This window comes from Cervus elaphus, chromosome 5, assembly GCF_910594005.1.
Source record: "Cervus elaphus chromosome 5, mCerEla1.1, whole genome shotgun sequence".
In the NCBI taxonomy this organism is placed as follows: domain Eukaryota; kingdom Metazoa; phylum Chordata; class Mammalia; order Artiodactyla; family Cervidae; genus Cervus; species Cervus elaphus.
Window position 1 is genome coordinate 31,908,699 of NC_057819.1, and position 27,349 is coordinate 31,936,047.

The window sequence follows — 27,349 nt, forward strand, 5'->3', positions numbered from 1 at the left end:
TTTTTTTTTGAGATTGCACAAGTACTGCATTTTGGACTCTTGTTGACTATGAGGGCTACTCCATTTCTTCTAAGGGATTCTTGTCCACAGTAGTAGATATAATGGTCATCTGAGTTAAATTCACCCATTCCAGTCCATTTTAGTTCAGTGATTCCTAAAATATCAGTGTCCATTCTTGCCATCTCCTGTTTGAGCACTTCTAATTTGCCTTGATTTGTGTACCTAACATTCCACGTTCCCATGCAATATTGCTCTTTACAGCATTGGAATTTACTTGCATCACCAGTCACATCCACACCTGGACACTGTTTTCCCTTTGGCTCCATCTCTTCATTCTTTCTGGAGTTATTTGTCCACTCTTCTCCAATAGCATATTGGGCACCCACCGACCTGGGGAGTTCATCTTTCAGTGTCCTATCTTTTTGCCTTTTCATACTGTTTATGAGCTTCTCAAAGGCAGGAATACTGAAGTGGTTTGCATTCCCTTCTCCAGTGGACCACATTTTGTCAGAACTCTCCACCATGACCCGTCGGTTTTGGGTGGCCCTACATGGCATGGCTCATAGTTTCTTTGAGTTAGACAAGGCTGTGAGCCATGGGATTAGACTGGTTAGTTTTCTGTGATTGTGGTTTTCATTCTGTCTGCCCTTTGATGGATAAGGATAAGAGGCTTATGGAAGCTTCTGATGGGAGAGACTGACTGTGGGGGAAACTGGGTAATGATTGTACAACCATGTAACTGTACTTAATGCTGTAGAACTGTACATTTTAAGGTATTTACCATTTCATGTTTTTAAATTTTTTTAAGTGTACCATTTTATATATGATCATTTTACCACCATTTTTTAAATAAAAGATGAGAATAGTACTCTTAAACATTTGTGCTTCAGCATGTGACACTAAATGGCACTTACTCTTGGTGAGTCTCTTTGTCCTGAAACAAGTACACTTACTATGTTGCCATGATGTGCCTTCAGCCCAACAACCAATGATTTAATTATTTGTTTATGCTGGTTTCTACATTGTCCTTTCAAATGTAGAGGATGGCTGTGTCAACCTCGCCACAGAATCTCCTAAATTTTTAGTATGAATTGTGACTTAATTTTTCTTATGTGTCTGAGGCACAGGGTCAGTAATATAATATCTATCTACTAAATTATGGGAAAATCATTTTGGGGACTTCCAAAGCTCTACAAGAGTGTAAATAATTTAACAGTATTTTTTAATGTGAGCTGACTCTGGCAAAATTGGAAAGTCCCAGCCTTGTTTTGCCCTTGGTCACTTTCCCTTCCTCAACCAATATACAAATGCAGAGAATGTCTGTTTTCTGACATACAGTAGATATTTGTAAACTAAATGAATAAATGTGTGAAATGCAGGTTACAGGAAGAATTCCCTTACTGAAGGAAGGGAGAAATCCAATGTCTCATGCAAACAAGCTCAATTATGGACTCCAGATCAGCACATTTTGAAATAGTATCATATTCTTATTGGAATAATGTAGTTTTTAAAATACAGCTGAGAATTTTCCATTTAGAAAGAATCTTAAAAAAAAAAAAAGAATCTTTTTCAAGTGTAGCAAGGCATTTAGAAATGAGCTGATATATGGCAGAAACCAACACAATAATGTAAAGCAATTATCATCCAATTAAAAATAAATTAAAATAAACAAACAACAACAACAACAAAAAAAGAAATGAGATTTCAGTACTACTTAGTCCCTTTAATAAAGTCGAAGCCAGGAATACTGGTATGGCTTCTGGGTATCTGCCTTAAAGTCTTTGCAGATACATACAAAATTTCCAGGTTTTGCTAGATCAAGGGAAGAGAAATAATCTGTTAGAAAGAAAAGAGTTGGAACCAAGAAATTCAGCTTTTTGTAATGTGTTGCATTGTAATTTATATACAAATGTGAATAATATATATTAAGATGCTGACAAAAGATTAAAACCGAGCACTTTATGTGATTAGACTGATTAATGTTTAAAAATTATAGTGACTACTTACTACATGTGCAGTGTTGTGTTGTCCAGTGAGGCTAAGGAAAAGGCTAAGACTTGGTCCAGTCCTCAGAGAGCTGATAATCGAAGCAAGGAGTGTTTGCCCCTGAAAAAAGAGAGTGAAGCTGGGTGACGCTGCCCGGCAGGAAGGGGAAATTTCAGAGGTGGGCAGGAGCAGTGAGAGGTAGTCATGACAGGGAGAGAACAGGATAATTAAAGGCAGAAAGGGAATTTCAAGGGAATTTAGGAGACTGTTAAGCTAATGACCACTCAAGGAAAGAACCCAGTAACCTAGCAACAAGCTACTCTACCCTGAAGGAAGGTGCATCCAAGCACCAGGAACAATCAAGCCACAAAGCCTGATAGTTAAAACACACGACAATAGATATAGGAAGTCACGGAGTTAATTGTCCTTGAAGAGTAGCATTTCTGCATGTAGCCAAGATAGGAATACAGGTCAAAGGGAAAAGAAACTAAGTGAAAGGGGACATTATACCGAAACCTAAGATGAATTACCATATTTTATTATATGTTACCACTCTTCTGCTAATATACATATGATTTAAATAGTGCCATGAAGATCCCTGTTGGACGGTATAGGGTCAAAGGAGAAACTAATGATGTAAGCCTTGACGTTTACCCCCAAATGAGGAAGAAAGTGGTCCTCTCACCTCCCACTTTTTCCTTGATTATAAAAGTGTAGCCCCCTGTGTTCTCAAGACTGAGCCCCCTTGCCTGCCTGCTTGTATCTCTCACAAGCTTCCTGTGCTAATAAACTCACTTTTTGCTTATTGCTTTGCCTCAAGATGAATTACATGTGCATCAAGACCAAAGAACCTGAGCTTTCGTCAGGACAAAAGTCCTGACACTAGGCGAGTGGTTTCAATCAAAAGAAAGTGGATTCAAATCCCCTCCTAAGTCAGAGATTGTGGGTTTAAATCCCAATTTGATGTGGCTGCGTTTGAGTCCCACCTGAGAAGGAGAGCAGCTTCTGTCAGGGGAAATGTGGGTCTTGAGCAGAATTTGGACAGGTTGATGAAGTCAACACACAAGTCTGAAAAATTAGAATTTGTAACTTTAAAATATAAGTATGGGACTTCCTTGGTGGCCCAGTGATTAAGACTCCATGCTTACAATGCAGGGGGCACAGGATCAATCCCTGATTGGGGAATTAAGATCCCACGTGCTATGCTGCATGGCCAAAATATTAAAAAATTAATATACAATCAAATACATGATGAAATGTGGGGATGGGAACCCATCTAATGTTCCTGTGACCTGTGTAGGAGAAATGGAATGAAAAGCAGATTCCCAGCATCACAGCCAACTATCTCCATTAACCAGACCACTACGACATGAACAGGTTCATAGAGGACCACCTCAGAATTTTCCACCCTCTGCCAATGCTGGTTAGTCCTTCCAGCAGATGAAGAAATCAAATCAATAATCAAGGACCAGTTAGCTGCCCTCTATTTAACCCACTTACTACTGCAACACTCATATTACAAAATAGCAGTGCTTTTGCTCCATCAGGTGTTACTTTTTCATATTAATTACTATTGGGGAAAATGCAATAATTTAAAAATGACAGCTCTTTTTCTAGTTTCCAATTTTCTAGTTAACAGAAGAGGGAAGGAGATTAATTTTGTTATTGCTTCTTTTTTCCTTTTCCTTTTTTGTTAGGGAGACTTTCTAGATTGTCATCTTTCCTGTTTCACTTTCCCACCTTTTCTCTGGTAACCCCTTGTAGCTGCAACCTAGCTACTTCATGCTTGCTTGTCAAGTTAAAAAGACTAGAGTGGGGAATCCTGCTGGGCTCTCAATTTCTCACTTTTACAGGAGAAATTACCCCCCACCCCCACAAGGAGATGCTGGGTGAGCAGCAGCTGGGCCATCGGTAAAAAGAGAGGGATAAATGCATTGCCTTTGAACTTGTATGATTCCCTCCTGTGGCTGCCTGCAATGCATATGCAGTACCTTAATTTTCCATTTCCACTAAAAAGCAAATCTCTCCCCTCCAAAGAAGCATGAACAGATATAACCACCTCCCTGGAAAGGTTTGAGGTGTTGGGTGAGCAGAGTGTAGAGTGAAGGGAGTAGGTGGAAACTCTTTGTCTGAAATCTGTTTCTGATGCCGGTCTCAGCAGTGTTCGATTAGTGACCACAGAAACCACAGAGAAAGGAGAGGTAGAGACATTTTGAATAAGAAAGAGATAGGCGACACCTCAGAGGACTCCTGTGCTTTCCACAAACATACATCTACTCCCGGCAAAGTGAGCACAGACAGGCCTTCCCTGGTGGTCCAGCGGTTAAGAATCTGCCTTGTAATATAGGGGACATGGGTTCAACCTGTGGTCAGGAATCTCAGATCCCACATGCTCTGGGGTCCCTACGCCACAACTAGAGAGTCTGTGTGCCACAACTAAGATCCTGCATGCTGCAACTAAGACCCAATGCAGTCAAATAAATAAGTACTTAAAAAAAAATCGAGCACAGAGAAGAAACTGATGTGTTCCCTCTGCCTTGTCCTTTTATGCTGAGATAATTATTGACCCCACTTAGGGGTTTCAGAGGTATGCAGAATGACTCTCTAGATAGTAGAATGATTGGTCCAACATGTATGTTAGTGCCAGAATAATGTAATAAAGGAAAATGCCAGACTGTACACTTCTTAAGGACTTGTCAGTTCATCAGTACCTTCTCGCCTTCCTTCCAGAAATGTTTTTGAAACTGTGCTCTACATTGGGCTGACCTGGGTGCTAAGGCCATGTCCTATCTCCTTATCCTCTGAAGCCGGAACCATAAAGAAGGTGAGTCCCAGGAGTCCTGGTCCCCCAGCTCCACAGGAAAGACTCTGCCTGTGAGACAGCCACCATGCATGGTCAGGGAAGTGACTCAGATGCTGAAGACAAGCAGCAGATCAGAGGAAATGCTCAAGTCAATGTGGATTTGAAAATGGTGAACAGAGAGTCTTGGGGCAGTAAGACACAGGGAGGCGAGATGGAACGAGCGAGGGGTGAGTTAGCTGTGAAAATCCAGGATGCTGGCTACTGCATCCAGGTGCCCTTTTTCCACTTAAAGTGGGCTTTCCTGTTGCAGGATAAACTGGAACCCACAAGGATCAGCTGAACCCCAGGGGGTCTCTCACAGCCTCCAAGCCTCCAGATTGGAGGCTAAACACCACCTGGCCCCGGAGTCAGTGAGAATGAAGGAGGTATGGAAGGTGAGCCAAGGTCAGTGGCCACAGCAGCACCTGGTGGCCCAGACATATTGTCGACGGCTTTTCTTCTGCCTTCTGGTCTCACACTAAACAGCTTCCTGATTAAAACTGTGGAGAAGGAAGTTCTGGGAAATGTAGTTCCAGAGTCCCTAAGTGACAAGGCACAAACCCAGCTTGTTTAGTTTGTGACAAGTTCAGAATAGCTAATGGATTATGCCGTCCTTCTTGTTTGCACTTTACAACTTGAAAATGTGAAAATGTTAGCCCCTCAGTCACGTGTGACTGCTTGTGACCCCATGGACTGTAGCCCAGGCTACTCTGTCCATGGAATTCTCCAGGCAAGAATACTGGAGCTGGTTGCCATTTCCTTCTCCAGGGGATCTTCCCAACCCAGGGACTGAACCCAGGTCTCCTGTACTGAAGACAGATTTGTTACCATCTGAGCCACTAGGGAAACCCTTACATGACTTACCCAACCCTAATGTTAGGTAGGACTGCTGATAGAGACTGGTCAAATACACGGACAACTGATCATTGAGAGCAAGGGGGAAAAAAACCCAAAATATTTTTTTTTAAAAAAGACCTTATTATTTTTTGCCTCTAAGCAAGTGTCTATGGTTTTTCCAGTAGTTATGTATGGATGTGAGAGTTGGACCATAAAGAAGGCTGAGCACCAAAGAATTTATGCTTTTCAACTGTGGTGCTGGGGAAGACTCTTGAGAGTCCCTTGGACTGCAAGGAGATCAAACCAGTCAATCCTAAAGGCAATCAATCTTGAATATTCATTGGAAGGACTGATGCTGAAGCTTAAGCTCCAATACTTTGGTCACCTGACACAAAGAGCCAACGCATTGGAAAAGACTGATGCTGCGAAAGATTGAAGGCAGGAGGAGAAGAGGATGACAGAGGACGAGATGGTTGGATGGCATCACCGACTCAATGGGCATGAGTTTGAGCAAGCTCCAGGAGATAGTGACGGACGGGGAAGCCTTGTGTGCTGCAGCCCATGGAGTCACAAAATGTCAGACACAACTGAGCGACTGAATAACAACAAGCAAGTGTGATAGCCCAGAATGTTGGTCTTGCCCCTTTGTAAAATTTGAGGCCACCTTGGGTCACTGGAAACAATTTAGGATAGATTCAGGATCTTCTGCTTGTGTTTATGATGAACTCATTAGATGATCTGGTACAAGTGGTCTATTTTATTTTATGTTTTTCTCTCAACAGTATCTTTGCAGTGTAAAAGTTTTAAAATTTCCAAAGTCCACAGTAGTGTTTTCTCTCATGGGTTGTGCTTTTGGTGTCATGTCTAACAATCCTCTTTTCCTATATTTTTATAAACAACTTTTTAAAAAATTATTTTTTTTTATTGAAGTACAGTTGATTTACAGTATCATGTTAGTTTCAGGTGTACAACACAGTGATTCAGATACATACATATATTCTTTTACAAGTTCTTTTCCCTTATAGATTATTATAAAAAATTGAGTATAAAGATTGATTAGTAGGTCCCTGTGCTAAACAGTGGGTCCTTCTTGGTTATTCAGTTTATATATAGTCACGTGTACATGTTATCCCAACCTCCTAATTTATCCCTCTCCCCATGTTCCCTATAAAGAAAAATGTGGTATACATATATATGAAGTGAAATTTGCTCAGTCGTGTCCAACTCTTTTTGACCCCATGGACTATACGGTCCATGGAATTCTCCAGGCCAGAATACTGAAGTGGGTAGCCTTTCCCTTCTCCAGTGGATCTTCCTGACCCAGGAATCGAACCGAGGTCTCAGGCTGATTCTTTACCAATTGAGCTATCAAGGAAGCCTATATATATATAGGCTTATATATATATATATACACATATATATGTATATATATATACACGTACATATATATAAAATGGAATATTAGTCATAAAGAATGAAATAATGCAGGAACATGGATAGACCTGAGATTTTCATACTAAATGAAGTCAGACAAAGACAAATCTTATGATACCACTTATATGTGGGATCTGAAAAAAAAAGATTCAGTTCAACTTGTTAACGAAACAGAAATAGGACCACAGACATGGAAAACATGTGGTCTTTAGTTAAGAGAAACAGCAGCGCCAGATGAGACAGAGGCAGAGGCCAGTGAACACACACGTCTGCAACTGAGCGAGATGTCCTCAGAGCAGAGGGGTGCATCTACCTACTGAGCTCTGTGGCAGAGCCTGGTCCTCTTCATCTTCCTCTGAGCGCCAGGGAGGAAGGCAGTAATGCCCACACAGGAAGGAACTCTGGCTTGGTGCCCTGACAGCACCAACACTTCCCCACCCTGCTTTGTGCAAAATTCAGATAATGACTTCTATCCACATCTACAAGTAAATGTGTTGGGTTGAGCAGGCTGGCCAGGATGGGGCAGCAGCTCAGGGACAGAGTTAGGGTGACCCACTCATCCAGTTTTAGCACTGAAATTTCCAGTGTCCCAGGAAACCCTTCCTCCAGGGTAAGCTGGGGCCGCTGGTCATCCTCAGACTAGGCACGTATGGCTGGAACAAGGTCTCAGCCTGGACCAGAGGACAAACCAAAGCCAGAGTGCAGAGGACATGTCAAGGAGGGGACGCCAGTCACCTGGCTGTTGGATCTGCCGGCTGGGGTGTGGCTACAGTAAGTCAGGCCTGTAATGGAGCTAAAGTGCAAAGCTCTAGTCAAGATTCCTTAAATCAGTAGGACTTTGACAAATGTAAACAAAGACCAGCTAAGGTTTGTGATGATCTCTGTGCAACTTTTGTTTTATTCTTCATTCTTCCTCCATCTCTTTGTAACTACAGAAGAGAAGATGAGGGAGATGGGGAGGGTAAGATATAGCAGTCATTAGACGAAGGTGGGAGTTGATAGAAGGCCCCATGTTTGTGATGCCTTAGGATGAACAGACAACAAGAAGAACGGTCATGGCAGAAGTTGTCTTTGGAGCCACCTTATATTCAAGTCACTTTTATTTTCTCAATTGCATCTGGTCAAGATATGAGAAAATAGGTATTCCCGAGCTTAGACCCTCTGCCTTTGTGCCAGGTGGGGTGGGGGTCTTTTCCGTTCCATTTGTCTTTCACCTACTCAATCCCATTTTCTGAGAACTCTGGACTGTCTACTTAAACACATAGTCCTCATTTTTCATACAATCTCAGCCTTTGGCCACAATCTCAGCCTCAAACGTCTGTTTCAACTCCCAAACATTTTAGCTAAGACACCTTGCTTTTTTTTTTTAGGTGATTCCCAGTGATGAAGTGAGTGTTTATAGATATAGTTATTGTGTTATATCATCAGACAAAAATGACTAGACAAATTCCCACCCAAATTTGGAGATCATTTTTGAGAGATAGTCCAGCTTAATACCACGGCTGAATCTTCCAAAGCCATCCTCCAAGGCCGCGTGACTTAAGATGAAGAAAGCCAAATAAAGGTGCTCAAACCCCAAATCACAGAGGCAGAGGATTTCAATTTCCTGCATTGATTGTGGACAAGCTGCTTCCTCCAAGCCCTCTAGTTGGAGTGGGAGTTGCAGTGGGGACTGTTTATTTAACAGTGATTGATGGGATTCTTGACCAATATATAGCGCAGTGTAAATAACTTCCTACTTTATAGTCCTCATGTCAGAAATCCATACAATCAGATGGTCTTTCCACAACACTTCCCCTACGACAGGGCTGAGGATTTACTGCAAGTTCTCATTCAGTCTTTTCTGAGTAAGTATGATCCAGGGTCAGTGATAAGCTATAACTTGGGTGGGGGTGGGGGGGGTCATTTCAAGGAGGTCTGTGCATGCGTGCTAAGTCGCTTCAGGCGCGTCCGACTCTGTGACTATGGAGGTAGCCTACTGGGCTTCTCTGTCAGTGGGATTCTACAGACGAGAATACTGGAGTGGGTTGCCAGGCCCTCCTTCTGGGGATCTTCCAGACTCAGGCATCAAACCCACATCTCTTAGGTCTCCTGCACTGGCAGGATTCTTTATCATTGGCACCATCTGGGAAGCCCCTCAAGGAAGTCTAAGACATTGGAATTGAGAAAAAAAAAATCCCTGTGACCTGGAAGTGAAAACCTAATTTTTTAATCCCTGCAAACAAGAGGATCTGACAGTCCTCAGGTCATTTCCACTGTGAAAGCATGTGTGTGAGCGGTGTGCATCCAGGCACCCACTTGCCCTCTAGGAGGTCCCCAGAGGGAGTATAGTCCAGTGGTGGGACCCATGTCCTAAGTGGCTGCACAATCCCCAGGAAAGGAAATGAATGAGATCTACCATGTCAGTTCTGAGGATTGTCAAATCAAAGGTGTGTGCTTTTAAACATCTTTACTTAGCCCACGTGACTAGCATGTCTACTTTTTTCTGCTTCCACATTGTGAAAAGAAAGGTGGCTACTTAGCTTGTGAATTGAAGTTTGAAAGAGTCTGGAAATCTGTAAAAGAAAGAGATGTGGGTGGTATTGTTTCCTTGCTATAAACAAAGAATTTAGCTGACCTGATTGCCATTAGCATTTATTCACTAATCTTAACATCAGATAGCTTTGTTTGCATGTTTTGACTACTTAGATTCCTAATTATCCTGTTATCATGGCCATAATCCATTGGGCTGAAAGACATATTTCATTTTATATCATCATTTACAGAATGAAATAACATACAATAATTTGAACTATATAAATGTTCCCATCTTTAAAAAAAAAATTGAGCCTTTAAATTACACTTAGAAACCTTTATATTTAAAAAATATGCATGTGAGAATAGATACATGGATACATATAACTGGGGCTTCCCAAGTGACTTGGTAAAGAATCCTCCTGCCAGGACAAGAGACTCAGATTCGATCCCTGGGTTGGGAAGATCCTCTGGAAGAGGACATGACAACCCACTCTGCCTGGAGAATCTCATGGACAGAGGAGTCTGGTGGGCTACAGTCCAAAGGGTCGCAAAGAGTTGGACAAAACTGAAGCAACTTAGCATGCATGCATATGTATAACTGATTCACTTTAGTGTACACCTGAAACTAACACAACATTGCAAATCAAATATAATTTTTTAAATTTACATTTAATTAGAGGATAACTGTCTTACAATGTTCTGGTGATTTCTGCCGCACAGCAACATGAATCAGCTATATGTATACATTTATCCCCGCCCTCTTGAATATTGCTCCCACTCCCCCCAATCCTCCACGTCATCACAGATCACCGAATTGAGCTCCCTGGGCTATACATCAGCTTCCCACTAGCTGTCTATTTCACACATGATAGTGTATATATGTCAACGGTACTCTCTCAATTCACCCCACCCTTCCTTTCCCCCTCTGTCCACAAGTCCGTTCACTATGTCTGCATCTTTATTCCTGCCCTACAAATAGGTTCATCAGTACTGTTTTTCTAGATTCCATATATATGTGCGTTAATACACAATATTTGTTTTTCTGTTTCTGACCTATTTCACTCTGTATAATAGGTTTTAGTTTCATCTATCTCACTACTACTGACTCAAATTCATTCTTTTTCATGACTAATATTCCATTGTATATATGTACCACAACTTCTTTATTCATTCATCTATTGATGGACATGAAACATCTAGGTTGCTTCTGTGCCCTGCTGCTGCTGCTGCTAAGTCGCTTCAGTCGTGTCCGACTCTGTGCGACCCCATAGACGGCAGCCCACCAGGCTCCCCCGTCCCTGGGATTCTTCAGGCAAGAAGGCTGGAGTGGGTTGCCATTTCCTTCTCCAATGCATGAAAGTGAAAAGTGAAAGTGAAGTCGCTCAGTCGTGTCCGACTCTTAGCGACCCCATGGACCGCAGCCACCAGGCTCCTCCGTCCATGGGATTTTCCAGGCAAGAGTACTGGAGTGGGGTGCCATTGCCTTCTCGGGCTTCTGCGCCCTAGCTGTTGTAAATAGTACTGCAGTGAACATTGTTGTTTTTAGTTGGTAAGTCGTGTCTGACTTTCATGACCCCGTGGACTGTAGCCCACCAGGCTCCTCTGTCCATGGCATTTCTCCAGGCAAGAATACTGGAGTGGGTTGCCATATCTTTCTCTGAGGGATCTTCCCCACCCAGGGATGGGAACCGTATCTCTGGCATTGCGGGTGGATTCTTTACCACTGAGTCACCACAGTGAACATTGGGCTAAAACAAATTTTTTAATTAAAAAAAGACAAAAACCAACGGTTGTGAGCTAAGACTTCTGTTCTGACTAGAGGCCAGTTAGACCTCCAGCCTTGGAGGAACTGTGACCTTCCGGGGGCAGAGGAGGAATAGTTCCTGCTGTCCAAGGGGCTATGTGCCCCACAAAGTGTCACATGACCCCCTGTGTCAGAGTCTCTCCATGTGCTTGTTTGAGGGCAGGTTCCAACTCCCCAGAAAAACTAACCCAGAATTTGGGGCTTTCTGCATTCATAAATGTCTCGACAAGTGGTTCTTCTACACATCACATGACAAGAATAAGTGCCCTAACTCTGGAACTGGTTAGTTCAGAGTCCCCTGCAGGGAGGTCTTAGTATTGCTCATGGAAAGTGGATGTGGCTCCCATTTCCAGGCTCACCAAGTCTCCTGTTCCTCAGTGGCCCCCGACTTCCCCCAACTGTGTGCCAATGAGTGTTCATCGGTGTCTAGTAAACCTGGGAGGTGCTGCACTCATCCGACCCACGTGGGGTTCCTGGCTCTGCCTCCGGTCCTCCCACCTCCATTCCCAGGCAGGTCCCTTGACCAACAAGAATGAGGCTTGGAAATAAACCCGAGCCGCTTTTCTTCCTCCAGAAGCTTTCCTCAGGCTCCCAAGTCCTCATCAGGGAAGGTCAATCCTGCTCAGCCCCAGCTTGGAAATGGGGTGCTGGGGCTCCTTGCCAGGTCTGTGCAGCTCAACCCCGGATACAGAACTTCCTCCTCTCAAATGACTGCCTTGCCTGCAATTCTATAGTTTTCAGAAATTATTTCCTTATTTTAGAAAGTGCTGCCTCAGAGAAATGATTTGACCACTGTAAGTGTTTCGAGGTCACTTTCAGACCGCTGCTATTCTTAAAGTGAAAGTGAAGTCATTTAGTCGTGTCCGACTCTTCGCGACCCCATGGACTGTAGCCAGCCAGGTTCCGCTGTCTGGGGGGATTCTCCAGGCAAGAATACTGGAGTGGTTTGCCATTTCCTTCTCCAGAAGCACCATTATTCTTAAAGGAGTGGGTAACCTTCTACCTGTCTGGGACTCTTCCCTAGGGTGTAATTTTGTTAAAGATGATATCTGTGGGTACTTTCCTGGTGGCACAGTGGATAAGAATCCACCTGCCAATGCAGGGGATATGGGTTTGATCCCTGATCCGGGAAGACTCCACGTGCCTTGGAGCAACGAAGCCCATACACCTAGAGCCTGTACTCCACAACAAGAGAGGCCACTGCAATGAGAAGCCCCAGCACTGCCAAGAAGAGAAGCCCCTGCTCGCCGCACATGGAGAAAGCCTGAGCAAAGCAATGAAGACCCAGTGCAACCAAATATAAATAAGTTAAATAAATAAATAAATGAATGACTAAAAAAACATGATACCTGTAGTCAAAAGGGCCTTTTAGTAGGAGCTGTGAAAGGTTCCACCTTTTCTGAGATAACTGCTAGCAACTGGGGCTAGTAACAGAGCAGGCACCTCACCCCTGATCACCTGCTGAGAAGCACAATTCGCTAGCATCTGCCACAGCAGGAGAGGAGGAAAAAGGGGAGGGAAGCACGACTCAGGGGAGACAGACAAAGAGAGCCCCCAAGGCGACCTCTCCATCCTTCCCGACCACAAAGTGTCGGGTCGTTTTCCTAACCAAGATGACGGGAATTCAGGCGGTAAACCTGAAGAATTCCAAAATCTGCTATTCTATATTATGCAACATTGTAAATCAATGATACTCCAGTAAAATTAATTAAGTAATTAATTTTTTAAAAACCTGCCATTCTCCCACAACATTGTTGTAATGCAACTTGCTTTCCTTGGTATTATTTAGATCAGGTTTATAGGAAGATACAAAAGGTCAATAGTTAGCAGCTTAAAAATGTATGTGTGTGTGAGCTCTAAGTATTATTATACAGACAGTGGTCTAAGTACTCTGTGTACATTGACTCACTTAAAACTCCTAGCAGCCCTATGAAGTAGATACTAATATCACTGTTTTACAGATGATGTAAACGAGGCACTGAGAGATAAACACCTAGTCCAAGGTCACAATAGTGACTAGACGGGCCAGAAGAGTTCAGGTCCTCGCTGCTCAAGGTGTGGTCCCTTGACCAGCAGCTTGGGCATCTCCTGAGAGCTTAGTAGAAATGCAGGCTCCTAAGCCTGGAATCAGAAATGTACATTTTAACAAGGCTTCCCAGGTGATTCACAATGCACATTGAAGTTTAAAAACCATAAGTTTAGATATTCTTGGATTTTTTCCTCTCTGTGCCCATTAAAAATTCACTTATGGTTTAAGACTTTAGGAAATAATGTGTACTTGGCTGATTTAGCATAAAAAATAGGATTCTAAGATGATTTTTGAGTCCTCTCCAAGATCTTCTGAAGAAAATAAGTAGCATACATTATTTTTTAAGTCCAAAAAGTTATTGAATTCTTATTATATCAGGCATTCTCATTTCATTAAATCATCATAGAATATGTCATGAAATAGATACTGTGCTGGGTTTAGCTGCTCAGTCATGTCGGACTCTGTGTGACCCCATGGACTGTAGCCCACCAGGCTCCTCTGTCCATGGGGATTCTCTAGGCAAGAATAGTGGCGTGGGTTGCCGTGCCTTCCTCCAGGGGATCTTCCCAACCCAGGGATAGAACTCAGGTTTCCCTCATTGCAGGCAGATTCTTTACTGTCTCAGCCACCAGAGAAGCCCAGGAATACTGGAGTGGGTAGCCCATCCCTTCTCCAGGAGACTTCCTGACCTGAAATAGTTACTACTAGCCTCAAATTGCAGATGAGAAGACTGTGGGCAGAAGGGTTAAGAAGAAAAGACAATGTAAGGACGGTGAGAGAGAATTTGCAAATGAGGCAACCAACAGTATACAAACTGTTCACATAGCTCAATATCAAAAAATAAAATAAAGAACCCAATCAAAGAATGGACAGAAGACCTAAATAGACATTTCTCTAAAGAAGATACACAGATGACCAACAAGCATATGAATAGATGCTCAACATCACTAATTATTAGAGAAATGCAAATCAAATCTATGGCCATCATCAAAATATCTACAAACAATAAAAGATGACGAGAGTGTGGAGAGAAGGGCACCCTCCTATACTGTCGGAGGGAATGTAAATCGGTATGGCCACTATGGAGAACAGTATGGAATTTCCTTAAAAAACTAAAAATAGAGCTACCATATGATCCAGCAATACCACTCCTGGGAATATGTCTGGAAACGATGGAACCTCTAATTCAAAAAGTACTTGCACCCCAATGCTCATTGCAGCACTATTTACAATAGCCAAGACTTGGAAACATCCTAAATGTCCATCAATAGAGGAATAGACAAAAAAGACGCGGTACATATTTACAACGAAATACTACTCAGCCATAAGAAGAATGAAATAATGCCATTTGCAACAACATGAATGGATCTAGAGATTACTGTACTAAGGGAAGCAAGTCAAAGGCAAATCATATGCTATCACTTATATGTGAAATCTAAAAAAAATTATACAAATGACGTTATTTACAAAACAGACTCACTGATGTAGAAAGCAAACATGGTTACCAAAGGTGAGAGGAGTGGGGAAAAGGGTAAATTAGGAGGTTAGGATTAACATATATACATGCCTATATATAAAATAGGCTTCCCTGGTGGCTCAGTGGTAAAGAATCCACCTGTCAATGCAGGAGATGTGGGTTTGATCCCTGGGTTGAGAAGATACCCAGGAGAAGGAAATGGGAACCTATTCCAGTATTCTTGCACTGGAAATCCCATGGACAGAGAAGCCCGGCAGGCTACAGTCCGTGGAGTTACACAAGAGTCAGACACAGTTTAGTGACTAAACAACAACATATATAAAATAGATAACCAATAATGACCTACTGTATAGCTCAGGGAGCTATACTCAATATTCTGTAATAACCTATATGGGAAAAGAATCTGAAAGGGAATGTATATGTATGTATAACTCAATCCCTTTGCTCTACAACTGAAACTAACACACCGTTATAAATCAATTATACTCCAATAAAAAGAATGAAAGAAAAAAGGTTAGGAGGAGCGAGGACACGACAGCTCTGTTTCTTGAAACGAGCTCCTCATGTTGATTTCTTAGCAGGTGGCACAGTGAACCATCCGCTAATCTTTGACAAAATAGTTACTTTTTTCAAACCCTGTCTCCAAAACACAAAACATTTTTCACTTAATCCTGAGCACATTTCTCCATAGTGATATTAATGTAACCTAAGAGAGTATCAACCTTGGAAAATTAAGTCGAAGCCCAGAAAAGCAAATCAGCTCTTCTCCTTTAGTTCATACCATAAAGTTGTATATTGTCTAAAAAACAAAACAAAAAACTAGAGTATGAGACAAAGCTTGTCCTTAGAAGTCTTCTTCTAAGGGCTTGGTTTAGATGTTTTTCAGAGTGATGCCAGCAACTGATTTTTTTTTTTCTGGAAGTCACATCGGTGATGATTCACCTGGCCAATTATTTAAGGTAGGATTTATTTGAAACTGCTGTCACCTGTAGATAAATTTTGATTCAGGCAAATCACATGCTATAATTACAGAATAAAATGCAGATTAGCCAACTAAATGTGTCAGGCCCATGAAAATGTGTAAGCTTTATCATGAATTAGTTTTTTACAATGTGACATGTTTGCTTCTTGAATTATAATGATGAGACTTAAGTTGAATTTCCAGGAGGACTGTTTGGTTCTTTCTTCTAATAGGAAACCACTGGCAGTTTTGTATGAAGTCATTTTCTATTTTTAGAACAATTGCATTTGAGACATAACTATGAGTGTGACAGTTTCACAGGGCAAAAAGCGAGATGAAATAAATGGGTCAGAAACCCAGGCTAATGGAGCGAGCTTTTCAAAATCACATACACATTTATGTACTTCTTTCACCACTTATAGCTTCATTCATCATGTTTTTTGGCCATTTCCTAGAGAGTATTTCCAATTCTAATATATTTCTAACAAAAGTACCATGGTGGAATTCTGCAATATTTCTGGTTTACATGTATAGATTTTCTAGTAGATCTCTGATGGCTGAATAAATACATTAATATATTTACTTAGTACTCTGGAATAACTTGGGCTTCCCAGGTGGCTCAGTGGTAAAGAATCCACCTGCCAATGCAGGAGATGCAAGAGACATGAGTTCGACCCCTGGGTCAGGAAGATCTCTTGGAGACGGGAATGCCAACCCAACCCAGTATTCTTGCCTGGGAAATTCCACAAATGGAGGAGCCTGGTGGGCTACAGTCCATGGGATCGCAAAGAATCAGACACAACTGAGCATGCACGCACCCGCCTGGATATAACGTACATCATTCATGATACAAACAAGAAGCAGGCCTAGGCTGTCATCCTTCTGATCAAGACTATGTGACCTTGAGCAGGTGACTCAGTTCTCTGAACCTCAGTATTCTCATCTGAAAAATGATAGGCTAAATTAGATTATCTTTTATGGGGCCTTTTTAATTTAATATTCCATAGGAATTATTCCATCAGTCTCTCAATTTGGACCCAGTAGAAATTTATTTTAAAAATCTTAATAAAAAATGTAACTTTTAAAATGTAATTTTATAACTTCAAAGCAGCATGGGACCTGGAATTGAGTAAACAAATATTATCATTTGTTTGCAAACAGATGTAAAAATACATAACCATGCTCTAACATACTTTAAAATCACTTCAGAATTTTGTTTATGATATTAGTTTTCATAGTAAGGCCATTTTAATGCCAAAATAACATTAACTATAAAATCTCTTCACTGTGTAATAAAACTTAGCAAATTGATAATAAAACTTACATGAAAGAATAAACCGGCAAATAAAATGTTTCAAAAATACAGACAATAAAAGTACTCCCCATCAAATTAAACTCACATTTATCAAAAACATATGGATTCTAAACATAAAAACTATGTTTGACTTTGGGGGAATTGGTAGGGAAACGGTATAAAGGAACATTTTAGGATGGCGAAAATATTCATGTTCTTAATCTAAAAAGTAAGTGCATTGGTGTGTTCACTTTGTAAAATGTTATCTAGCTGGACACTAGGTGAATGTATTTACTCAAGTATATGTTTCATATCAATTTTTTTAAAAAGTTTTAAAAGTTGGGCCTACTGACACTTTTTTCCACAAGAATCTCTATCCTTTTATTAGTTGCAGAATAAATAAAATCTAAGATCCATCCATCATATAGGAGGCAATTTATTCTCTAATTATGCCAGTCAAAAGAAAGGAGTAGGACACAAAACTTAAAAGGCACAGCGAGCAGTTTGTGAAGCATCCCACAAGGTCATGGTCCTCCATCACCACCTCTTCCATTTGACTCCTCAAGGCCTTTGGGATTGGATTTCTGTCTCCTTTTTATGTCACACTACATTCCCAGGACATCTGTGGTGAATATTTAGATTAAATAGCAAAATGGGACAACCTATGATGTTATAACAAGAACAGCAGATTATACGTATCTAGAAGACAAAAAAAACATCTTATTCCTGTTCATTTTTGTATCCTCTGAAGCTCATGATCAACTTTTCAGTATTCAAAGAGGATTCAATTTCTAATTGTTACATTCAATTTCGAATATATATGATAAAAATTTAGAATCAAAAATATTTTTTAAAGGAAAAAATATTAAAATTGGGCCGAAAAAGAAAATGTAATGAGTCAGCAAATTAGTTCATTAGTGGCTGTACACTAAGTAAATACACATGAATCATCTCACAGAATAATGGAGTCTCACTAGAGATGAAAGCGATTGAAATTAAAACAATCATAGCTATCAATAAATATGAGGAGTGTTACACTTACAGCAAAAAGGGAAAATTTGACTTTAAAATTAAATTGAAAGTGAAAGTGTTAGTCGTGTAGTTGTGTCTGACTCTGCCATCCCATGGACTGTAGCCTGCAGGGCTCCTCTGTTCAGGGAATTCTCCAAGTGAGAATACTGGAATGGGTTGCCACTCCCTTCTTCGTGTGATCTTTGCGACCCAGGGATCAAACCTGGTCGCCTGCATTGTAGGCAGATTCTTTATCATCTGAGCCACTAGGGAAGCCCCAAAATTAAATTCAGTTCAGTTCAGTCGCTCAGTCGTGTCCAACTCTTTGCAACCCCATGAATTACAGCACACCAGGCCTCCCTGTCTATCACCAACTCCCAGTTTACCCAAACTCATGTCCAGTGAGTCAGTGATGCCATCCAACTATCTCATCCTCTGTCATCCCCTTCTCCTCCTGCCCCCAATCCCTCCCAGCATCAGGGTCTTTTCCCATGAGTCAACTCTTTGCATGAGGTGGCCAAAGTATTGGAGTTTCAGCTTCAGCATCAGTCCTTCCAATGAACACCCAGGACTGATCTCCTTTAGGATGGACTGGTTGGATCTCCTTGCAGTCCAAGGGACTCTCAGGAGTCTTCTCCAACACCACAGTTCAAAACCATCAATTTTTTGGCGCTCAGCTTTCTTCACAGTCCAACTCTCACATCCATACATGACTACTGGAAAAATCATAGCCTTGACTAGACGGACCTTTGTTGACACAGTAATGTCTCTGCTTTTTAATATGCTATCTAGATTAAATTAGGCTTTAGTAAAAACTCTATAAAACTCTTAAAAGTGCTCTGAAATCATCCTCAAAATTTCTGCAAAACTTCTCAGCTATTGTCTCATCCTCTGATAATCCACTTAGTTTTTCCTCACATATCAGCATTCAGCATAAATTTTAAAATGCTTTCTCATATTTGATTGCTTTTTCATTAATTATTAATAGGACAAAATATTTTCCATGTTTTTACTGGAACTATACAATATTTGATATAGAGTATGCAGCACATCAGCTTTTTATTTGCCTAACCAGAGTTCATACCCACTTACACCAATATCTTTACAAGACCATGAGTTTCTCATTGAGATCAGTTCCAAATTCAGAAAGAAGAGAACTAAGTCCCAACAACTTAGAAAGATCCTAAGTGATGGGTCTTAGAGAAATTAAAATTGTAATGTCTGCTCTGTGTATGATGTGTTGACCACAGCAGCATTCAAGCAACAAGCTTGCCCAAAGAGTTGGACCTCAAGAGCCAGATTCCAATTTTGGAAAACACAGAGGACAGAGGAACACATTAAATGACATGACACCAGACAAATTCAGAATGTTAGGTATTTCTGCTGGATGACCGACCCAGTCTTTGCAACAGGAAAAGAAAGAAGACTGTACCAGCTTACTGTTGCCGTTGTTCAGTCGCCAAGTCATGTCTGAATTGCAGCATACCCAGGCCTCTCTGTCCTTCACCTTCTCCCAGAGTTCACCCAAGTTCATGTCCATTGAATTGGTGATGCCATCAAACCATCTCATCCTTGGCTACCCTCTTCTCCTTTTGTCTTCATTCTTTCCCAGCATCAGGGTCTTTTCGAATGAATCGGCTCTTCAAATCAGGTGGCCAAAGTACTGGAGCTTCAGCTTCAGCATCAGTCCTTCCAATGAGTGAGTATTCAGGGTTGATTTCCCTTAGGATTGGCTGGTTTGATCTGCTTGCTATCCAAGGGACTCTCAAGATTCTTATCCAGCATCACAGTTTGAAAACATCAATTCTTCAGCCTTCAGCTTTCTTTATGGTCCAATTCTCACATCCACACAAGACTACTGGAAAGACCATAGCTTTGACTATATGGACCTGTCTTTGCTTTTCAATATGCTATCTAGGTTTGTCATAGCCTTTCTTCCAAAAAGCAACCATCTTCTAATTTTATGGCTGCAGTCACCATCCACAGTGATTCTGGAGCCCAAGAAGAGAAAGTCTGTCACTGCTTCCACCTGTATCAGCTTATAGGACATCAAGGGAAAGAACACAACTGAATGCAATGTGTGGACCTAATTCAGATCTGTATTTTTGCAATCAACTGTAAAAATGCATTTTAGAGGCAATGAGGGAAATATTACCATGGACTAGTAATTACATGCTGTTAGAGGATAGTTTTATATTTTGCTAGATGTGATAATGACAAAGTGGTTATGTAAGAATATGTTCATTTGGGAGGGGGAGTGATGCACAGTGAAGTACGTGGGACTTCCCATGTGGCTCAGTGGTAAAGAATCCCCCTGCCAATGCAGGAGAGATAGGAGACTCAGCTTCTATCCCTGGGTCGGGAAGATCCCCTGGAGAAGGAAATGGCCACTCACTCCAGTATTCTTGCCTGGAAAATCCCATAGAGAAGCCTGTTCATGGGGTCTCAAAGAGTCAGACACGACTGAGCAACTTAGCATGCATGCTTGTGAAATATGTAGGATATAATAGAATGTCTGAAATTCACTTTAAAATATTTTAGCAAATGAAAAAGAAAAAAACTATGTGATCAAATGTGGGAAGTTTTTGATAAATTGTTGAATATGAGTGGCAGGTAAGTGGGTTATGTTCTAAAATATTCATAACAAAAATTTTAAATGTTATAGTCAAATAGATTGATATATAACTCCCCATTATCAAAAATAAATAACAGTGATTTTTAAAACTATTTGCAGACTTTAAATACAAATATATTGTTCATAATATTTTATACAATTCTCTGAAGTCTCTGGCCTCAATAAGTTTGTATCTTTCACCACCTAATTCCACTCACTGTTAATATACCATGAGAAAATAACAGAGAAGGAAAAATACCCAAAAGTATTCGTGCAGCTTTAATTATAACAGAGGTAATTCGGGATTTAAATATAAAATATAGGAGAACACAAAGTGAATTATTATGCATCAACATAATGTAAAACCTGAAGCCTATCAAAAGTGATAAGAATTTGAGCTATGTAAATACATGAAACCAAGTACACACTGACATAGATTATAAGAAATTCATGGCTGCAAGTGACAGAAAACCCAACCCAGGCTGGCTTAAGGAGAAAAGGAAATCAATTGGCTGATGGAAATGAAAAGTTTAAAAGACACGAAATCACTGTGAAATGAATTATAGACAAATGAAAACACAAAATAGGAAAACATTTTAGAAGAAAACAAGGACAAAAATCTAGGAGACTCTGGATGTGGTGATGCATTTTTAGATATAATATCAAAAGCATCATGAAAGAAAAATCAATTATTAAAACTAAATTAATAAATGTTAAATATTAAAGTGGTTTATTAAACTAAGTATTAAAGTTGTTTATTAAAACTAAAACTTGTGCTCTGCTCTATCAAAGACTATGTTAAGAAAATGAAGACAAGCCACAAACCAGGAGAAAATATTTATCAGAACATTTATCTATAAAAGACTTGTCTCTAAAATACATGCAGAACTGTTCAAACTCAACAGTAAGAAAATAAACAAGTATTTTATAATAGGCAAACATTATGAACAGACATCACATCAAAGAAAATATTCAGATGGCAATTTAGTATATGATCGTTGGCCATTACGGAATTATGAATTAAAACAGCAGTGAGACGTAACTACATCTGGTAAGAATGGCTAAAGGTGAGAACAGAAAGACCACCAAATGCTGACGTGGGTGCCAAGTAGCAGGGACTCTCACTTAACTGCAAGCGAGACCGCAAAACGGTACAGCTGCTATGCAAGACCATTTGGCAGCTGCTTTTCTGATTTGTTGCTGTTGTTGGCGTGTAGCTGCTTTACAATGCTGTGGTGGTTTCTGCTGTACAAGGCAGGCAGTGAATCAGCCACATGGATACATATATCCCCTCCCTCCTAACCCTCCCTCCCACTCACGCCCACCCCACCCTTCAGGTCATCCCAGAGCACAGAGCTGAGCTCCCTGCGCCATTCAGAGCTTCCCACTACTTAGTTACTTTTTACACGTGGTAGCGTATATGTGTCAATCTCTCTCTCCCAGTTCGTCTCACTCCCCCCTTCCTGCCCTATGTCTACACATTTGTCCTCTCTGTGTGCATCTCTATTCCTGCCCTGCCAACAGCTCATCTGTACCATCTTTCCAGATTCTACTCATATGCATTAAGATACAATACAATTTCTCTTTCTGACTTATTTCAACGTGGCAGTTTCTTACAAAGCTAAACAGAGTCTTACCAAATGATCCAGCAATCACACTGCTGAGTGTGTACCAAATTGATCTGAAAACATATCCATGCGGAAGTCTCACAGAAGTTTTTTTTTTTTCCAGAATTGCCAAGATGATTAGGTCAACAAATTGTGATACAACCCTACAATGGAAGGCTATTCAGTGGTAAAAATAAGTGAATACTCCAGCCATGAAAAGACATGGAGGAAATTTCAATGCATATTGACAAGTGAATGAAGCCAATCTGAAAAGGCTACCTACTGTATGATTCCAGCTCTATGATATCCAGGAAAAGGCAAAACTTGAGAGAGAGAAAAAGGATCAGTGGCTGCCAGGAACTCAGTGAGGGAAAAGGGGGGATGTGTAGGTGAAGCATAGGGACATTTAAAGGGTTGAAAAGTACTGTCATGGTGGGTACGTGACCTTACGAAGTTGTCAAAACCTGAAGACTTACAGCACAGAGACCAAAGCTTGGTGTACGCAAATTTAAAAAAATCATTTAGGAGTCTGGGGGATTTTAGAATAGAATTCAGACAGTGACAGGAGAATAACTGTATTACAAATATATAAAGCAATCTCACTGGAGGGAGTGGGTGAAAGGAGCTGACCTTTGGTAACTTTGACCTTAAGTAACTTTGGAAATGAGCAAAGCCCTAAGCCCAAAGGCAAAAGGAAGGTAAGGAAGCATTGTACTCTAGCTGACCAAGTTTCTTCTCCTGAAGTACTGGTTAGCAATTCTGATACTTGTATACACATACATATGGCTTCTCCAGTGGCTTAGATGGTAAAGAATCTGCCTGCAATGCGGGAGACCCGGTGGAAATTAAACAGTTAAATAAATGGGTGGCAAAGAGCAGGAGCCAAGCTTCTCAGGATTGCAGTGAGAATTTACAGATAAGCAAGGGATATGCTTAAAAATAGGCTTGTAATTTTAAAACATAAAGGAAATAAGATAAAATTGTGACATTTCTTGCAGAAATCACAATTAGTCATAGTCTATTTAACTACATTTAAAAAACTGAAGTATAGTTTATTTACAATGTTTCATTAGTTTGAGGTACACAGCAAAGTGATTCCATTATACATATACATAATTCCACACAGACATACCATCCAAATCATTTAAAGCAAGTTGAAGGAACAAAATGCCAGCCGACATTTTACTAGGCTTACATCTTGCTCAAATTTTTATCAATCAAATATGTCAAGTTTCTAAAAATACAAGAAACTTAAATCAGTAATAATGAAAATATGATCACTACTATAATTTGTATTAACATCAAAGCAGCCCCAGTTACACAAAACATAAACTGTATGACATGAAAAAATTCCTAAATTAGTGAGAACAGGGCATCACAAATCTATTCAAGGCAACTCAGCTCAGGCTGAGTGCATAATAAGAGCAGCAGAATCATGTAGAATAAGTGTGTGTGGTTCTTTCCTCCTCAAGTTCATTGTCATTTGAGTATCATATAGGTGAGCGATTAAGGAAGCTTCAGTCTCCTTGTGAAAGATACAGAAAAGCCCTTTACCTGTGAACACCATCTGCTTCCCCACTGTGGCTGATACTGGTTTTCGAAAGGTTACACACGCCATGGCCAAGGGTGTAGCTGTGCTACTGATTTTCTTTCCCAGCGTCCTCAGTCCAATTTATCTGCACCAGAAAGAGCAAAGACTCTGCTGTCTCTCCTTTCCCTGTCTGTGACCTGAACTAGGTGGTTGCTAAGGACTCATTATGACAGGAAGGCAGAGTGTTCCTTCTAACACTGTTCAGTATTCCAGCCCCCAGGAACAGACACACAGCCGCAGCATCCCCAGGAATGGTGCCCAAACATCTCATTCCCTTATCTGTCAACATCAAGTCAAGAACAGACCTGTTAGGGTACTAGAAATAGAGCAGCCTTACGGCACCCATGACCTGGCAGACTCAATCAACACCATCTTTCAACATAGCCTCAAAAAATGTGCAGAAGGGTGTTATCACAAAACCAAACAAAAAAATCACAAACTTGTGGTTAAAAGCTTTTGAGGAAACCTGGCTAGATAAAATACAAATAAAAACTGTATTAATAAATGAATAAAATAATTGCTTATATATTTCCCCCATATTCCAATACTTCCTTAAACACAATCTATGCCTCAGTCACATAGTCTACTTGTGGTTCCCATCGTGTAAGATGCTCTTTCATTCTTCTGAGCCTTTACCCATTCATTTGTTCTTCCTGTAACATTCCTCTGGGTATATTTCTTGTTCTCTGTGAAGTGGAGCCCACATCTCCTCTCCCAGGAGGAGGTCTGCAGACACAGCTGACCACTGGCTCCTTCATGCCCTTTTAACTTCTATGGCATCTTTTTTATACCTACCTGTTAAACTCCTTCCACTTTGCTTCATTTGTCTATTTTCTCTGCTTCCTACTAGAATCCAACTCCCAGTTCAGGGAAAAGCATCTTTATTCATATTTCAATTTCCAGAGACTACTATCCAATAGACACTTAAGAAATGTTTGTGGGATGAATAAATCAACAGCTAATTCCAACCTTCCTGGAAATATAATATTGACCATTTGATAATCCATGGAATATAAACTCTAATGGCAATTTTTAATTCAATCTTAAATATACAGCATGTATTCTTTACTGAAAATGTAATGTCTTTTGTTTGAGAGAAATTATGCTAAGAACACTCTATGTGAATTATAGAGAGGGTTGCTAGACAGCTAGCAAAGGGATGTGCCCCCAGGTCTCCCTTCAGGTGTATGCTTTAGGGTTTCCCTGGTGGCTCAGTGATAAAGAATCTGCCTGCCAATGTAGGAGACACGGGTTCGATCCCTAATCCAGGAAGATCCCACAAGCTGCACAGCAATTAAGCTCATGTGCCACAACTGTTGAGCCAGTGCTCTATCGCCCAGGAGCTGCTGCAACTACTCAGCCTATGTGCTACAACCATTGAAGTCAGTGCAATGAGAAGCCCACACACCACAACTAGAGAAAATCCTGCACAGCAACGAAGACCCAGCACAGCCAAAAACAAATAAATAAATTTTTTAAAGGGGCTGCTTTAGTTGCAGGGAGTTGGTCTCTGTCAGAGGTCAAGCCCTCCCTGGGCAGCATGGTCAGAAGACTCAGTGAGATGAGGGGATAAAGTCATATGTTTCCACCTGTCATGGGACCATTTTTCACCTGGTGAGCCAAGGCTTTGTTGAGCCCTTACCACAGTTCAGCTTCTTCCTCTGCCCAATCCTGCTTCAGCTTCTTTCTGTCCACAGGTATAGATCTCAAATAACCATCTTGTCCACCACCAGCTTCCAAAGAGCATGACCAGACCGCATAGATGTGTAACAGAAAAGAACAGACCTGATTCCAAATTGGATCTGTTCCTTTAGCTCTAACCCTTGTGCTCTGTGGCCTGTACTGTCTTGCAGGCTCTGACCTTTGTGAAAGAATGTTGCCTCTCACCTAAAATATAGCCCATTCTCAAGGTTCTGATCTTTAAAAGTATGACAGTCTTCCATTCATATAGAGATTAAAAGTTTCAGAACAGAGAATAACATTTGTCTTGTTGGAAGTTTATAGGAACATTGGGACCTGATCTACCTGGACAATTGCAAGAACAAAGGATTCTAGCACCAAGAAGTTTGCAACCAGTCACAACCTCTCCCCTTTAGTATAAAAGTAGCCTGAATTCTATCTCAACTAAGATGGTTCTTCGGGACATGAGTCCACCATCTTCCCCGTCTGCTGGCTTCCTGAATAAAATCACTATTCCTTGCTCCAGCACCTTGACTCTAGATTCATTAGCCTGTTGTGCAGTGAGTAGGAGCATCTTGGTCTCAGTAACAGAAGCACATGCACAAGTGTGTTATACAGGAGGGCTTTTCATTTTAACCACTCAACCCTTTAACCAGAAGCTATTCTATTTCTGCAGAACAGGCAAGTCAAGTCAGTCTTTTTCGCTACTAGTCTTTGACCTGTTTGGCATGGCGCTGTTAATCTCTGCAGTCACAGAGGCTTTTCTACTCTTCCTGAGGTTAGCCAGTTCTTGCTACTATAATCGAGGGCTCTCTAACACCAGCTGAAAGCTTTTCTCTGAAAATTCCCCATTTGTGTCCTTGGAGCTACCACTTTCCAAGACAATCAAGTTTGAAACCTCCTAGGGGAAGAGAGGAGCCCACCCATTCAGCTTTCTCACTCTGTTTTTGGGTTTTTGTGATGGTGAAAGAGAAGGGAAGGAGGAACCTGAATGAGGAAAAGTAATTCTTTAGTAAAATACACTTTTGTCCAATGACCTCCGGTTAACCTATCCTGGAAATTCAGGCTTCCACTTTGCCTTAGAGACTGTTACAAACTTCACAGTCTGCTGTGGGCTTAAGGTCAGCAGTTCTGCTGGCAAAAAGCTGGAGGGAAAGAAAAATAGAGGAGAGAATGAGTTTTTCTCTGGGAGACTATTTCACCAACTCAATACTTATTTTGGTTCATTTGTTATATTTTGTTAGTGATTGAGTTGCTTTGCTGTACATCAGAAATTAACACAATATTGTAAATCAACTTCACTTCAGTTAAAAAACAAAGGAAAAATTAATTAAAAATTTAATAATTAAATGAAATATTTACATGGTTCCAAGACAAAATCCCTAAAATAAAGGATATTTAGAGAAGTCTAGCTTTTATTCTTGCCATCTACGTCTTGATACCTCTTTTTCCTTAAAGGAAAACTTATAAAAACTAAAAGAAAAAACAGATTTATAATCATATCCTCCCTTTTCTTAGAAAAAGAGTAGCAAACCAAACATGTTTTTCTACCTTCCCTTTATTCAACTAGACCTCTATTAATGGTTATCTGGGCTGTTTCCAATCTCTTGCTCTTATAAAACGTGTTATAAAGTATGTGCTCAGTTGCTCAGTCGTGTCTGACTC

General features: G+C 40.7%; 1 protein-coding gene across 1 annotated transcript in view; it reads right to left on the reverse strand.

The window, feature by feature from the left end:
* The window catches only part of C5H4orf45 (chromosome 5 C4orf45 homolog), a 132,929-nt gene extending 107,172 nt beyond the window's left edge, over window positions 1–25,757 (reverse strand). Inside the window, exons 1-2 of the mRNA XM_043902311.1 lie at window positions 25,647–25,757; window positions 23,968–24,089 (exon numbers count right to left, since the gene is read on the reverse strand). Of these exons, the coding sequence (XP_043758246.1) occupies window positions 23,968–24,031 (64 nt within the window). The 5' untranslated portion in view covers window positions 24,032–24,089; window positions 25,647–25,757. The remainder of the gene's footprint in view (window positions 1–23,967; window positions 24,090–25,646) is intronic.
* Window positions 25,758–27,349: the final 1,592 nt, after the last annotated feature.